The sequence below is a fragment of the Brassica oleracea genome, chromosome C4 (genome assembly GCF_000695525.1).
Source record: "Brassica oleracea var. oleracea cultivar TO1000 chromosome C4, BOL, whole genome shotgun sequence".
Taxonomy (NCBI): domain Eukaryota; kingdom Viridiplantae; phylum Streptophyta; class Magnoliopsida; order Brassicales; family Brassicaceae; genus Brassica; species Brassica oleracea.
In genome coordinates this window covers 36,019,669-36,036,286 of record NC_027751.1, presented here as the reverse complement: position 1 = coordinate 36,036,286, position 16,618 = coordinate 36,019,669, and the positions used below count along the sequence as shown (strand labels likewise).

At 32.5% G+C, this 16,618-nt stretch overlaps 2 protein-coding genes across 2 annotated transcripts; one reads left to right on the top strand and one right to left on the bottom strand.

Annotated features, from left to right (window-relative positions):
- Nucleotides 1-241: 241 nt before the first annotated feature.
- LOC106341006 lies at nucleotides 242-1,095 on the top strand. Its single transcript, XM_013779823.1, has one exon. The coding sequence runs from the start codon at nucleotides 297-299 to the stop codon at nucleotides 858-860; it is 564 nt and encodes a 187-aa protein (XP_013635277.1). The 5' UTR covers nucleotides 242-296; the 3' UTR covers nucleotides 861-1,095.
- Nucleotides 1,096-5,732: 4,637 nt separating this feature from the next.
- LOC106340121 lies at nucleotides 5,733-6,656 on the bottom strand. The gene has a single exon (XM_013778982.1). It carries the CDS (start codon nucleotides 6,551-6,553, stop codon nucleotides 5,822-5,824), a length of 732 nt encoding a protein of 243 aa, XP_013634436.1. The 5' UTR covers nucleotides 6,554-6,656; the 3' UTR covers nucleotides 5,733-5,821.
- Nucleotides 6,657-16,618: the final 9,962 nt, after the last annotated feature.

Below are 16,618 nucleotides of genomic sequence, written 5' to 3'. Positions count from 1 at the left end.
CGTTTTACAAAGTTACTTTAACATATATCATATTATGTAATCTACTTTAATGTCTCATATTAATTTTTCGTAAAGTAAAAACCGTGTAACATAAGTCGACAGTTCTATCAAAATTTGATAATTAAAAATGACTGAAAGAATGCTAAAAGTACAAAAACAAACAATGAATTTTGTTGACGTAAATGACGTGTATATATATAACTTGTACATCACAATTGTTAAGACATTCTTCATAAAAAAAATATCAAGCAGCTCTGGAAAAAAAGATCAAGTAGCTTATTTTCGTAATCCTTACGATGAGCCATACAAACAGAGGAAGCTTGATATCGTCTCAAAATCTTCATCATTCGGAAGAGAGAGTCCCTCTTCGATCAGAGTCAGACCAGTCCTGTCTCAATTCAAGTCCAGAGTTCGATTTTTGCCTTCGTCAGAACTCGAAACAACGGTTTTCTCACGCCGATGAGCTCTTCTCCAACTGGAAAAACCTCTCTCGCACTGCGTCTGCCAAGCCCTCCAAGAAGAACGAGATTACTTCTACCGAAAGCAAGCTTAAAACCCTAGCTGTAAAATCGGACACGAGAGACTCTGACTCAGATGATCCAAGTTTTGGGTGTGGTTTTTGGCTTGTCAGAAGCAAATCTGTCGGCTACTCGATGAGAAACAAGAAGACAAGTTCTTCTTCAGAATATCATCGGAGCAATAGTGATCCACAGAAAAAGAAGAAGAAGAGTTTGCAGAAGATGAATTCTACAGAGATTAGGGCTTCAAGATCCATGAATAGTTCGGCTTTAAATGTCCCATTAGCTGATATGTTTTGCTTAGGTCCTATTTTTTCCGGCAGCCAGGATCGGAAAATATGAAGAATACTTTTAGTAACCTCGGATTCATAAACTTGTGGAGAAGTCGCATATTCTTTTTCTAACCATTAATTAGAAAGTTAATAGCGCTTGTATTTGAAATGATTTTTTATTGCTAATAAACTTGGAGTATGAATGACTAAATCGAATCTTGAGGAAGATCGTCATACTTATGCTTAGCTTCCATTTTATTCAAGTTTTGATATATTTATTACATCAAGTTATAGAGATTGTTGTAATTCGGAATATATATATTCAAACTTTTAGCTACAGAAAAGTATTTGTATATTGAAGAAAAATCTATTTTGTTGAGAAGAAGATAAAACGATTGAACAATGCACGTACCGGCCAAAAACATCAAACCGACAAACGATCAATAATACAAATACTAGTCAAACTGGATACAACGATTGATTAAACGTGTGATTTAAAAACCTTTGACTAATAAGATTGACGAAAGTTGTCTGATGGATGATCATTCTTTGCTGAAAAGTAGACCGTTTACTTCTATTGCGGATTGGTGTTAGTACTAGGATGGGACAAAATATCTGCAAGTTTTGATTTGATTCGTTATCTAGATTGATTCAAACAAAAAAAAAATCAAATTTTCGTAACTTTACGAAATAAAACAAATACTAATATGCAATATCTACAAACACGAAGCAAATCACAAATAATTGTTTATAAAAAAATATATTTGATCTAATGTGTTACATGCATATATATACATATATTAAAAATTATATATGTAAATTATAAAATTATTACTTTTTATGCAAGTTTACAATATTTGTTTATTAAACTGATTACATAAGTTATTAGAGTTTTTAAAATTAAATATTTTTTAAAAAATTATAATAAAAAATATTATTTTATGTTATTTTGGATTTAAAAAAAAAATATATGTACGTATCGAATCGGTTATCCAATTAAAACATAAATTTTCTGGATATTCGTACACCAAATATCCAGATAGGTACATATCGAATTAGATCAAATAGTTAATTATTCGGATAAAAATATCGGATCATAAATACTTTCAAAAACTTGGATTTTCGATTCATGTCCTCTAACATGAATTCACTTTGGAGATATCTCTTTTCAAAACCTGACTTGCCAAATAGGTTCTCTTGGGACAGCTACTAGTAGATGATAGATGATTATAATTATCCCTTATATATTAATTGAAAAACATTACAACATTTTTTTCTACCCACGTGTCTCACTAAGATGATTTATCTTAAGAAAATTAAGTTGGTCCATCTAAATATATAATAAGTTTATTATTAAACTAACCATAAATCTTTTATATATTAATTGAGAAATATTACAACATTTTTTTATAGTCACGTGTCATCACTAGGATGATTCTTTGAATCTTTAGAAAAATAAGATGGTCGATATAAATATATAATAAGCTTTTTATTAAACTAACCAAAAATTCATTATTAATGTTCTTCCCTATTTCCTTAAATAAAAATTACAGAATTTCCTACTGTGACTAAAGTATATATGACAATTAATGATTTTGAATAATAAGATTTGATAAAAATTAATTATCTTACATCATTTTGTTTAATTTTAAACTATTAAAATAAATTAAACAACCATATTAACCATATAATAAAAATTAGATTTTTCTTTATATGTTATATTTTGAATTAAAAAAAACGACTATAAATTACTCAAACTGTTAAAAGTCTCACATTCCAATTTTGTGATCCATGGTTTACAATTTTTGTTATGACAAAATACAAATGATTACAAAATCATATAAGTAGAAAATCTCATTTAATAAGTATTAAGATTAAAAAAAATATATATATATATATATATATATATCGTTTCAAATTAAACTATACACCATATAAAAATATTTTAAATTCAAAATTACTTTGAACAAATGTTTTTGATAAAATCTTTGAACAACTATTGACAACTTAATTTTTAAAAATATTATTAATTACTAAAACTATTAGTTCCATAATGAAAATTTTGTTATCAATAATTTAATTTTTTTGTTATAAAATATACAAATGATAAAAAAAACATATGAGTAGAAAACATCATTTAATAGATATTAATATTAAAATATATTTTATATATATGTTAATATCATTTAAATTTAATTATATATAATATCAAATCGAAAAATTATTGTTGTATTAATATAATTTATTTATATTTTTGCATCAATTTAATTATATATGTAATAGTTACTTACTTTTTAATTATTCAATATATATTTATTATTTCATAATAAGTAAAAAAATATATCATACATAAAATAATTTATATGTGTGATGTTTATTGCGCTCAAGCTTAACCTAGTATGTATATATTTTTGTTTCTTCTATATATATAGAATAACAATTTTTAAGATACCGAGTCACGGTCAAAAGAGTCGGAATGGTCCAATTTCTGAAAGCCTAAAATACACGTCCAAATAGTTGAAACAACATTGAATTCCTTTAGAGTTTAGTCCAACGTAATTATTATGCAAGAATAAATGACTGTCGTCTTTGTCAAAAGAAATCAACAAACCCCAATACGGGATTGGATAGTTTGTGTAGCATTGCATTTTTTCTTAGACTTTGTTTTGGAGAGATGAAGATTTAATTGACTAATACAACAAAGGTTTGGGAGTAATTTAAGTAAGGCATGTTTAATTGTTTGGTGACCTTGTTGTACATTATCATCTAACTTCCTTACTTGTGAAGATTTTACGACCCACAACTCTAGCTGTGAGACATGTGCAATTTGTTGCTTCATACAAATGGTCTTACGAACGTCTTTAAATGACTAAGAAAATGTTTGTTGGTTGATCGGTTTGGGTTAAGGACAAAACCGAGAGGCTGATATAATTATGGGTTTCTATATATTTTTAGGTAACTAATTTGGTATGAATTCAAAGTCGGTTTAGCTAGTTAATGTTGTGAAACTTTGTTCGCATTAGATGGTTCAGAAGAAGGTGTCTACCTCTTCTAGGAGTGTAAAAATGAGGTAGCTAGCTCAACTCAGCTCAATTTGCTCGCTCAATTCAATTCAACTCATGGTGAATTCGGGTCTTTCATGAGCTAGCTCAACTCAGCTCATTTGTCATATGAGATTCAATATACAAATTCGAACTCAGATAATCTAGATCATGAGTTAAATGAGCTAACCCGTGATCAGACATAAAAAGTAAAAAATTATAAAAATAATTAAAAAATAAATAATATAATTTTAAATTTAAAAATCGAAAGCATTAATATTTAAATACTGAATAAAACCAAGACTTAATAATATATTAAATCAAAGCTAAATCAGTGATACAAAAATATATTTTACATAAAAGTCTTGTGATGATTCATATTCAAACTCTTTATCTATTCAAATCGTAAAGATATATATTCCGCATGAAATTTTTAGGAATATTTAGTTTTGTGTTTTAGTTCTAAAGATATATGATAAGAGGATTTATATCAATATTCTTTTACATTTTAGTATATATTTATTACTTTTTGGTTTTATATTTTAATTTTATAAGATAAATATGATTAGTATAGAAATTATTTTTTTCATAAGAAAATAGAAGTCATCCATATATATATACATATAAAGTATAAAACTATCAAGCTCATGAGTTAGCTCACGTTCAATAAAGATCGTTCAAATAACTCGTGATCTAATTTAAGTTCGATCATTAAACTCATTTATTAAATGAGCCTAAAAAATAAAGATCATGCTCATAAAAAATTGAGCTGAGCTGAACTAGCTCATGAGCTATAGCTTATTTTAACACCTCTATCTACCTCAGACGCTTGACCAACTTACGTTTCCTTTTTTTTGTAGGCCAAGTTCCACTAAAGGAAAAGCACACAGGGACTTATTTTTCCATTTGATTTCATCTAATCTCATACAGATTTCTAACTTAGGATTGGGAAACAAATATGATCAATGCTCTGCTCATTGTGCTCAAAGACTCGGGCAACTCTAATATCGACGAACTGGTGAGACTTTGAATCCGATCGTCTCAAAAGAGCATCCGCCGAGAAACAAGCATCCTCATCTCACAAACACAAGAAGAATCTATACTATTATTTGCGAAATAATTTTTAGCAACGGAACTCTCTCGTTGAAAGTTAGAGCGGTTAATATCTATACTACCCTTAATGAATTTTATATATAATTAATTATATAATCAAAAATGAATTTTTATTTTATATATAATTAATTATATAATCAAAAATGAATTTTTATTAATAATATTAACCTTTTTAAAAATAAGATAATTCTTATATATTGTGTTGTTATCTTAAAACACATTTTTCAATTATAAAATTAAAAAATAAAATATAAAACAATTATAATAAATTAAGCGGTTTGATTTAGTTTTTTGAAAACATAAATAATAAGTTATTATGCTAGTTTTTGAATTAATAAAAAATAAACTAATAAATATCTGTAAAGCGATTAAGCCCGCATATGCGGGCAAGACACCTAGTTAATCATATTTTACATTGATTTATTTATTATGAATGCGAAAACTAATAAAATATAAAACAATTATAATAAATTAAGTGGTTTGATTTAATTTTTTTGAAAACATAAATAATAAGTTATTATGCTAGTTTTTGAATTAATAAAAAATAAACTAATAAATATTTGTAAAGTGATTAAACCCGCATATGCGGGCAAGACACCTAGTTAGTCATATTTTACATTGATTTATTTATTATGAATGCGAAAACTGATTGAAAAAGTCAGATGAGTTTTAAATCAAAAATGTATGTTTATTTTTTACAAACAAATCAATCACAAACACAACTTAAAAAAAAAAATAGTAAAACGAAGGAAAACCCTTTAACAAAAAAAAAACTAAGGAAAACCAAATCAAGAATGCCATCTCATCAATCAAAATGCACACAAATGAACAAAGACCAAAGAGTCGTGGGAGAACAATCAAAGCATTGGAAGCGAAATCAGTAGACTTGTCGGTAACCCAAAATGCTCCGGCCACCGCCAACGGCTTTTCTCCCTCCAACTCCGACGCCGTTAATAGCCGAAGCGGCTGCCATTGAAATCTTTTTAAGATCCTCAACGTTCGCGTAGCTCTTCCGCGCCATTCCCATAAACCCTTTACTCTTCTTCTCCCCTGCATTTGCCGATTTGCTCCCTCTCGCGGCAATGCAAGATGAAGAAGCCGATCCCGTCAAAACGCCGCCGTTTCTGCTCTTCGAAGACGGCGGCGGAGGAGTAGTGTTGTAATTAACAGGACGGCGGTTTTCTTTACGTATCACGGCGGAGAAATCAGGAACCGACTGAGCCAAAGAAGAAGTCGGAGCAGCTTTTCTCGTTTTCGACATCGGAGAAAACCCAAACCGAGTCTGCTTCTTTATCTTCTCCGGTGTAACTACAACTTCTTCTTCTCGTGAAATTACAGAATCACCCTCGAACCTCACTTGTTTCTTCTTCGGCTCTGCTTCTGCTTCTTCTTCCTCGTCGAGAAATCTCTGGAAATCGCGTTTCATGCGAAGCTTCGATTCACGCAACCGTGAGTATTCCTCGTATCTTGGTCCCCTCTCGAATCCGCAGAAACCGTCTAACAAGAGTTTAAGCTGATGTGTGTCGGAATTTTGAGAGAGAATGAGAGACATTGGATCAACAGAGAAGAGCAGAGGTTCCATGCTTGGGGTTGAGATCAAATCTGCCATTAATGAATCGTTCTCTTCCTCTTCTTCTGCGACAAAAAAAGAGAGATTGTTTTGTTTACTCAAGAGTTTGTTGTTAGCAAATACTTCATTTAATGTTATAAAGTAAAAGGGTTTTATTATTACTCTTTTGACTTTCGCAACGGTCCGATTTATTCGGTAGTGACTTGTTTGTGTTTGACGATTTTACTTACGTGTAACGGTCTTATTTTGGTAGTGTGGGACCCAACCACACATTGATCAAACGGTCATTATTTTTTTCTGTACAAATTAATCTTTAGTCTTGACCCAGAAAAATAATTAATCTTTAGTTAAATTAAATTTTGCAAATCTTTATGTATAAAATTGGGTTTGCTTCCCTCCTACGCTGTCCACGTAAACGGACACGTCACTAATTCGAGTCTTAAAAAGTAGACATGTGTCCGCGTCAAAAACACAGTGTTTCATTAATTTGGTATTGGAGATCGTGTGAGCTTTTGGTGTAACTCATAAACATGCGGGAATATTGTCACGTGGGCTTTAGATCAAATTAAAAATAATACTTTTAATAGTATACTTTTATATTTTAGTAAATAAATAATGTCGTGTTTTTCATCGTATGAATACGTCATAAAAACAGCTCTTATGATATTGTTGATAATCAATCCGATCATACCGGTATGAAAAATTAATGTAAATCAACAGAACCGAGTACGATGATTTTAATTGGATTTACATATGTCAAAAATATAATAAAATAAATATAATAAAATGTTTATTTATTTATTTTAATGTGTAAAATAGCCCGTAAAAACCAAAAAAAACTAGATGAACCAATAAGTTTATACTATATTAGTGAACTTATATATAAAATGTATAATATTATATAGTGAATGTAAAATTGAATTTACAAATTTGATAAACATATGAATAATGTTTTAGCAAAAAAAAAAACTTAAGAACAATTATTTGCTTTACCCATTTACATCAATTTATTTTTTAAGGTCCATGATTTCACGATAAATAGTGCTCATAACTTCTTCTTTTTTCATACAGTTGCGCAAACATATTATTATATATTACTCCTACTTAGCTATTTGAATAAAAGAACACTCTGATATTTGAAAATTTTGAACGATTCCCTTTGTGCGGTAAACGGTTTTATTTCAATGTATTAATACACCAATGGAAAAATATATTTTGCAAGATAATACACGTATCTGCAGCATAAGCTCTTTATTACATACTAGCATGGATTCTATAAAAAACGTCTATGCAATATTATCATTTAATTTAAATATATTGTTAATTCATAACGCAAGTTTACACAATATTAATAACTTCTAAATTGATAGTAAAACCTATCTAATAAATTCTAAACTTATTTAATAACGATAGACCGTATTCAATTTAAAGAGTGGCATGGAAGTTGAAGTAAGACTTTCATCAGGAGAAAACTATCACATTTTAATTAAAACATACACAGACCAAGCTACTCACATTAACAAAAGGTTGTTTTGGCTTAGATACTATAAGCTTTTCCTTGACATATTTCTCTGTCATGATCATTGCATAATTATATGCGTACATCATTAATCTTATTATATTAGATTGTTCTTCATAGAATAATGAAAGTTAATGTCATATTAATTCAGTCCAAAAATATTTATTAAAAGTAACAACACGATCTCCGAATTTTATTTATTTATTTTTGTTTATAATATTCATTTTTAATCTACAATTTTTTTTAAAAAAAATGCTTCATAAAATTAATGCAAATTCATAAAAAAATGTTTTTTTTTCTAACTTACCTCCCGTAGGACGGACCGACCCTAGTCTATAATATAATAGTACAGTTCACTCTTTACTGAAGGGACACCTCAGCAGGTATGTGGGCCCTACCCATTATATTTTTTAATTTTTTTCTTTCCTGAAAGTTGAGCTATGGGTTTTGTATGTGTTGGGCCTATACTATTTTTTTTACCTGAAAGTCGCGATATGGGTTATGTGTGTGTGTTGGGCCTATACACATTTCTATAATGGGCTTCTCTGGCCTTTAACCGTCCGCATGGCCGTCGGCTTATGGCTGATTTGGGTTGCCGTCTTCTTCGGGATCCTTCATCTGAGGCTCTTCCTCTACCCGCATTCATTTTTTTGTTGTCGATCATTATGAACCTACACACAATCTCTGCCGACGTCACGAATCATCTTCATGTAACGGACACTCCAGTCTCCTATATATCTATGTCGTCTATGGTGAGTTCTCATTCGTCTCAAATTTTATTCTCCCTTTTCCCCTTCGTTTAAATCTCGAAACTACATCGCGAAAATGACTTCTTCAGGTGCTCCCGTCGCTATCACCGCCGTCCCTAACGCCTCTGTCGCTAACGCCGACGTCCACTTTCGGCTCCCTTCGCCTCGGCCGAGCTACTCAGCCAGTTGTTGCTCGCCTCATCCGATTTTGGGATTCCAGGAACATCAACAAGAACAAGAGTTTATGGGGATAACGATTTTCCTTCTTGATGAATTGGTGAGGATTGTTTCGATTTTATTTTTTCCCCGAAAACAAAGCTTTACGTTCCTTCGTATGTGAAAACTTCCTAATACATGATTTTTTATTTTTCTGCAGGACTCTGTGATTCACTGCTTCATACCCGCTAACCGGGCAAACCACTATGAGAACGATTTGAAAATTGGTTCTATTATCAGGTTGGACCGTTTTGAAGTTGCGTGTGTGGCTCACATGTACAAGATCACGGAGCATCAGTTCGTGATCCGTTTCTTACCTTCGACGCGTATCAGTGAGGTTGAGACGGACGCTCCAATCATCAAGTTTGACAAATTCATGGTGAGACGTTACAATCACCTCCAAGTGCTTGCGACCACCAACTAGAGCTTCCAGGTGTGTTTTGTTACTCATCGCAATTATAATTTCATAATTTCCACACCAAACGTCGCTTATGTAGTTTCCGTGTCGCAGATGTAGTGTTGGAACTTGTCTCCATAGGGGACCTCAACACCTTCATCTCCAATGAGCAGGTATTTTGAGCTTTAGAGATCGGTTGTGATGAGGTGGCTGATGCAGTTTGCTGGGTTTAGGGAATGTCTTTTGGCTGATGATCTCTTCTTGGCTAAACTCGCCATGGAATGTGGTGTTGGTGTCTTCACTAAGGTGTCTGCCTTTTCTTTCTTATCCACTTCATTAGAAAGTTTGGAACTTTTTGGCAAATTATTAGCGTTTCTAGAGAAGTTCATAGAGAAAGTGTTTGAATGGTTCAGGCCAATGTAATTAGTTAGAATTGTTGCCTTATTTTAGCTAATATGTTTTTTTTTTGTGTTTACAGACTGCTGCTGAGTATGAAAGGCTTAGAGAAAACTTCTTCAATGAACTTGAAGTTGTCTTTGCCGATGTGGTAATCATTCTTCTCTGTCTTTGTGTTCATGTCAGATAACAGGAATGGTCTGAAACTTACTACAGTATTAAGAGTTTTGAAATTGTTAGAGGGTAGGGAAGGATGTGAAAAAGATCTTTTTAGATGACCCGCCCATTCAGATAGACGAAAGGTTGGGTAGTTTGTGGTTGTGACTTGTGTGTGATGGGGTCTTCAATTTTTCACCATTATTTTTTTGCATGAATAGTCTATGGCCAAGTAGTTGGTTGTTTCTTTAAATTATTGAAGTTTTGCTTCAAACGTTATATTCTATAGATCGAGAAGTCACTGAATTTTTTGTTATTTTCTCTTATTGTAATAGATAACTGTGTTTATATCGTCTGTTTTTTTTTAAAAAAGTATGCAGTCCACGCTGATCCAGGGATCAATTAGCATCCACCAGTTGATCACTTTCCAACGCTTCCTCAGAGAGAGAGAGAGAGAGAGAGAGGTATTTATTAGCTGAGTTCATTTGATGGGACAAAGAGCAATCAGTACTTCAAGCTGACTACTGCACCCGTCTCAATTGATTCATTCAGCATTTTATATAACCATTAATCCTATGCCGAGAGAGGTTTTCCTTTTCCGGAGCTTTGATGAAATGATCTTACTCGCTAACGCAAACATCCTCTACCAGGTCTTTTTCTCAACCTTGCTTCCATAGTATATGGATTATCGGTTACGATTTTTTTGTTTGATATTGAAAATGTTATGACTCATTACTCTTTGATATAAGATATTGTTGGGGAAGTTATGGGCATCAAAACCACCCACAACGAAGACAATTCAGCGGATTATGGCAAATACACATTCTGAATCATTACTCAATTGAAAGAGTTTATTTTACATTGTGGCTAACTGGCTATTATGGTAGTTATATGAACTTACACGTCTAATTTTGTGGTCTAGGTCAGTTAAGCAACTAATAAATTAATCTTCATCCTTCTTACATGGTGTGTACATCAGTGTTCCTGTGACCAGCAGAAGACTTGATAGTCATGGGATGGTTGAAGAAAACAGGGGCGAGGCAGCTCTACCAAGTGCTCGACCTGGTTCTGAACATGGAATCTCTGTAAAGAAGACATGCATTGAGTAAATCTCAAGTAAGGGAGTCTATGACCCTCATGTCTACTCGAGTCTATGACCCTCATGTCGACTTCCGCAACTACTCTGGAGCTTTTTTAAATTTTGCATATTAATGAAATATGTCTACAACTTATTCCCAACTCATGTTATGGTCTTGTCTTTTTCTTTTTCAAAATTTTTTATGTCTCATCAAGTAAGCTCTGTTTTTACACGTATGTAAATAACAACTACCTTGCAAACTCAATGGAGGCTCCAAATTGAAGATTCAATTTAGCAGCATATTTTAAGCACCACTTTACAGCAGTTAGCCCTTCACTAAAAAAATGTTCATACCATATATTACACACTTGACGCAATCTTCACCGTCGTAGATTATCATTGCATGCCACATAATTTAGTTGTAGAACATATATCTTCTGTAGTACGAGTTTCTTTAACAATAAAAAAACATGATGTAGCATGTGCAGAGCGATCACTTGAAGTAAGCTAAAGAACATTCACGCGATCAAGAAGGCAAGTTATCATTTCTACTAAAATCTCAACCTTCATTGCTCACTCAATCAAGCTAACATAAGCTTCTACAGTTGGGTTTGATGAAGTAGTGCAACCTCTTCAAGCGTAAACAAGTTAAAACTTAAACAACGCGAACAATTGGGATAAAGGTCAAAAGCTCAATTTACGTAAAAAGCTAAAATATTTTTGCATATGTATTCAAATTTGCTTATTGTAAAATAATCTAAAATTGAATGAAGAAATAAAAATAAATAAATATTTTTATATGTTTGATAAATATTTTTACTAAAACACCAAAAATAGTTTTAAAATTACTAAAACATACCATTTAAATAATTATTTTTAAAAAAAAATATTTAAGAGTTACAAGTTGATTTACATTTTTATTTTTTATTTTCATCCAAATTTTTAAAACAGAATGTAATCATTTGTAATTGGCAAAAAAATAGAATAAGAATTTGAAATACAATTAAATTCATTGACGAGATGATATGCAACACTGACCTGAATATGGGAGTGTGATGAACTTGATGTTTACCAGGACACGAAGCTCCATAAGGTCACTAGGACAATGAAGCTTTCGGTTTTTGAATGCAGCAATAGGGACTCTAACCAAATCTTTTGCTATATTGTCTGATTTGATGACACCTTATGCCTGTAAAATGGTGTTCCAATATAGAACACAAAGAGAGAAACTAAGAGTCCTACGGTAGGTAGCTTCAAGGGCCGTATTTTTCACCAAATTATAATCGACGGTGGCTGGAACTCGAATTTAGGTGGCCGGAACTCACATCTGTGAGGTAGCCGGAACTCACTGCCATGAGTTCTTTACCACCAAGCCACGAGCACTCGGTTATAAATTATTAGATTTTTCCTAAATTAATATCTTTTTCCTTCCACTATTTGATTAATATACTAACAAATACCTAAGTAAACACTAATCAACTCCATAAACGATAACTTTTGAACATAAAAGCGCTAATGACCGATCAAATCCTTACGAAGAAAAGATATGAAAATTGGGGACTGAGATACCGAGGAGCTGAGAGTACTGACGTACATCACAAGGGGCTGTCACACATCAAAAAGTGAAGCCAAAGAAGTTCGTCAGGAAGTATGTCAGGACGTACGACAAGGAGTAAGGCAGGAAGTTCTACAGCGTGTAACTGTGAGTAATAAGCTGAAAGTAGTACAACAGTGCAACATCATGAAGGTCAGACATGAGGTCTGAAGCATAATTGTGCAGCTGGTACAAGAAAAGAGACTGATCGGTGCATGTGTCAAGCCAAGCAAGAAGCAACATCAGATGTGATTTTGGTTTTGTGGGAAGGTTGGACACAAGAAGGTGGAGTGTTTTGCTCCTCCTGAGAAGAGCATAAACATGGGCCAAGAAGGTGAACAAGACGTTCATTAAACCCAATAGGGTTGAAGAAGTGATCTTATCCAAGAGTGTCTTACTTGATGAGGTCAAGGAAGAGATGTCAGAAGAAGGGTGCAACTCTGTTAAGAGTGATCTTGAGGTTGATCAAGAAGCATCAAGTATGGAGCCAGGACACGAAGTTGTTTGTGGTACAAAGGGGAAGGAGATTAAAGTGCTTCAGGAAGTGATGCGAGATTATCTTCAGGAGGGTGATAGTAAAATCACTCCAAGACAATAGCAACGAGTGCATAGTGCACTCGGTGTGGATGAGGAAGGGCTCATGGTTAAGAAGACAACACATGAAGGAAGCCAAGTTCTCAACAGTAGCTGGTCGAAGGGTAGTTTGACAGGTGTGCCAGGTCGTGATGCAGTACTTGTTATTCCGCTGCAGCAGGGGCTGTGTCATGATTATACATGAAGAAACAGATGGGTGGGTCTGTAAGGCTTGACATCTAAGCATCATCTAAGCATCTGTATTTTAGCTTAGTAGGCAATCAAGCAGGGGGAGAATGATGATGTTTTGGTCTAGAGTATGCATATCTCATGTAGGAGAAAAGCATGGTGTGGTGCACATCTCATGGGGGAGAAAAGCACATTTGGTGTGGAAGTTTCGAGGTGAGGAACGTGGTTGCAACGTGGTTTCTGAACCAGAAGATTGTTGAGCTTGATCGGCACACAAAGCTAAAAGGGGGAGATTGAAGATGTAAGATGTCTGCCCTGAAGTAGTCGCTGACGTAGTTGCTGAAGCAGACGTCGGGTTGAGTTGTGAAGACCACATGGATGCAAGGTGCTGAGTTGGAGTCTTGTAGATTTGGAGAGTAAAAGAGTATCTTGGAGATAAGGAAAGAAGAATAACCTTGAGGAGCAATTATGACTTAATGGAAGAGGAATAAGTGCATTCCAAGAAAAGGAAAGTTGCACTTATTGATATGGAAGATGTCCATACATGTTGCCTTGGAGACTAGGGTTTCGGGAACGTGGAGAATAACTATAAGATAGCTATGTGCCGTCTGTAGAGAGATAGATACAGAGACACAGAGGCTGATCTTATAGAGAGAGATAAGCTCTTGGAAGTATTCTGGGTCGTGCTGAAGCAGTGGCTGAACTACTTGACGGAAGAGAGACATAAGTGAGTGGCTTAGGAATCTTTCAGTAGCAGTTGTTAGGGTGTAACAAACTGTGTAAAGCTGATTAAGCAGATTTTGTAATAGAATGTACAAGGTGATTTCTAATAAAGCATACGTGTTGCTTGTAGTTGTTTTGTCTGTTGAATTATCTTCTGCATTACTCAATTATGGTGTCATCTTTGCACTAACAAACTAAACAGAGGCAGAATATTTCTTACTTTCAAAGAGAACACTTAACTATTTTTTATATTTGTTTTCCATAACCAATATCCACCATTCTGTTTTATACTTTTTGTTTAAGTGCTCGCAATTAGCCAAATATACATAATGTAGGCAAGAATTGACCAAATACACATCGACTAACGTTAATGGCCTAGTCATACCCATTGTAGCTTGAGCGGACGATTATACCCACACTTTTTCTTCCAAGAATTCTTTCTCTCATCTAACATTCTCTCTCCTCCGCAACTTTTCATCTCCTCTAACATTCTCTTTCTTCTTACCTCTACTTCTTTTCTTTTTGTCACATATATTTTTTTTATCATCTCTATCGTTCTTTTTTCTCATTATTTTCGTTTCTTTTTTTCTTGCCCCATTATTTTTCTTCTTCTATTTCTCTCTCTCTCATTGAATATTTTCATTGGTTTTTCATTTTTTCCAATGCATTAAATTTTTGATGCAAATTTTCTGAAACTACGGCAAAACCCAAAAATGATCCGACACCAAATCTAGATAAGACCAGTGAATTTCATGATAGTGATTCCATCAATTTTAAAGGTTAGTAATTCTCTTGGTCAAATAGTGATTCCATCAATTTCATGTCTGTATTTCTAGTGAATCATAGTTAGAGCACATGCATTACCATATATTTATAGAAATGTGATAAAAGTCAAATATATTAATACTATATACTATAGAGATGTTAAGATACTTATTTGATTAGCAAGTTAATTTATATATGGCACGTTAAACAAATTAATAACATAATAACAACATTTATAATTTAGTATTAGTTATTAATCTAATATATTATTTATCTTGTAATAGATAAGTTAGTTACTAACATTTAAATTAACGAGTAAGACAACAAAGTTACCCTGCAATAATCGTTATCGTAGGTTGTTAATAGTTGATGTATCATTTAAAAAATATAGTAGTTGTTAACATAGTATCAGCTGTTACTTGTCATGTATCACATATAATAAACATACATATTTTGTTTTACACGGTAACATATATATGAGTTGTTAATTCTCATGTTGCTTTTCATTAGAACATAAATCATATTTGTATGTGGTAACCGGTTATCATGTATCTATCCTTGCAAAATGTTAATACTTTTAATAGTGAGAGTTTAAATATTATATTTTAAAATTAGTTGATAATATAAATATTATTTAGCGAAAAAATAATAGTTACTATCAAATTCGAATAATTAAGTTGGCTTACTTTTCTAATATTAGTCTTTTCGGGAGAAACAGAATGGTCCCATCGATTAGTTTAATTCGCTGGATAAAGTCATGTTTTGCTGGCTTCTCTCTTCACTTGACTGATATTTTATAGATATTATGTAAGGATTAAATTATAGGTTATAGGAGAAAAACTGGTAGCCCTGGGACGGATCCGGATATCCGAGAAATTTAGGGTATCCGGATTCGGATCCGTGGATTTAATATCCGGATCCGGATTCGTGGTTTCCGGATATCCGGGTTTCAGATATCCGTCTCGATATTCTATTATCCGCGGATATCCGGATCCGGATCCGGATCCGTCAAAATAATTAAAAATAATTTTTTAACAAAAAATATTAATTTTTTTAACAAAAAATACTAATTTTTTTTAATATAATACATAAATTAAATATTTATAAATATATTTATATATGTTTATAATATTGTAAAACTAAAATATAATATTATAAGATTAATTCATGTATAAATATTAATATATCAAATATAAATATTAATAAAATTTAAAAATTTAATGTATTTTAAAAATACGGATCCGGATCCGGATATCCGGACCTAAAAATTACGATATCCGGATCCGGATTCGGTTTGCACGGATCCAAGATTTTACTATCCGGATTCGGATCCGGGCATCCTGGATATCCTATTTTCGGAACGGATCCGGAGCAGATCTCGGATCGAATCCGGATCTCGGATAATAAGTCCCAGGCCTAAAAACTGGAATCAAAATTATTTTCTATATATGAAGGGTAATTCTCTAATTATGGTCGCATTGAATACCAATTATCTCTTCTTTAAAAGTGTTTTAAACTGTTCTGTACTAACACATGAAATAAAATAGTATTATAAAACATATTATTGGCAAAGTTCAGTAACATCTGTTTCATACACCCAATTGCTGTAAAGGAGAAATATATTATCATGTATATATTTGTCACATCGTAAACTTATGATTATTTTCTTCATTTTTTCCTTGACATAATAATTACTACACTAGTTTACCCAAAACAGTATTTGCTATTTTTTAAAAGCAAAAACAGTAT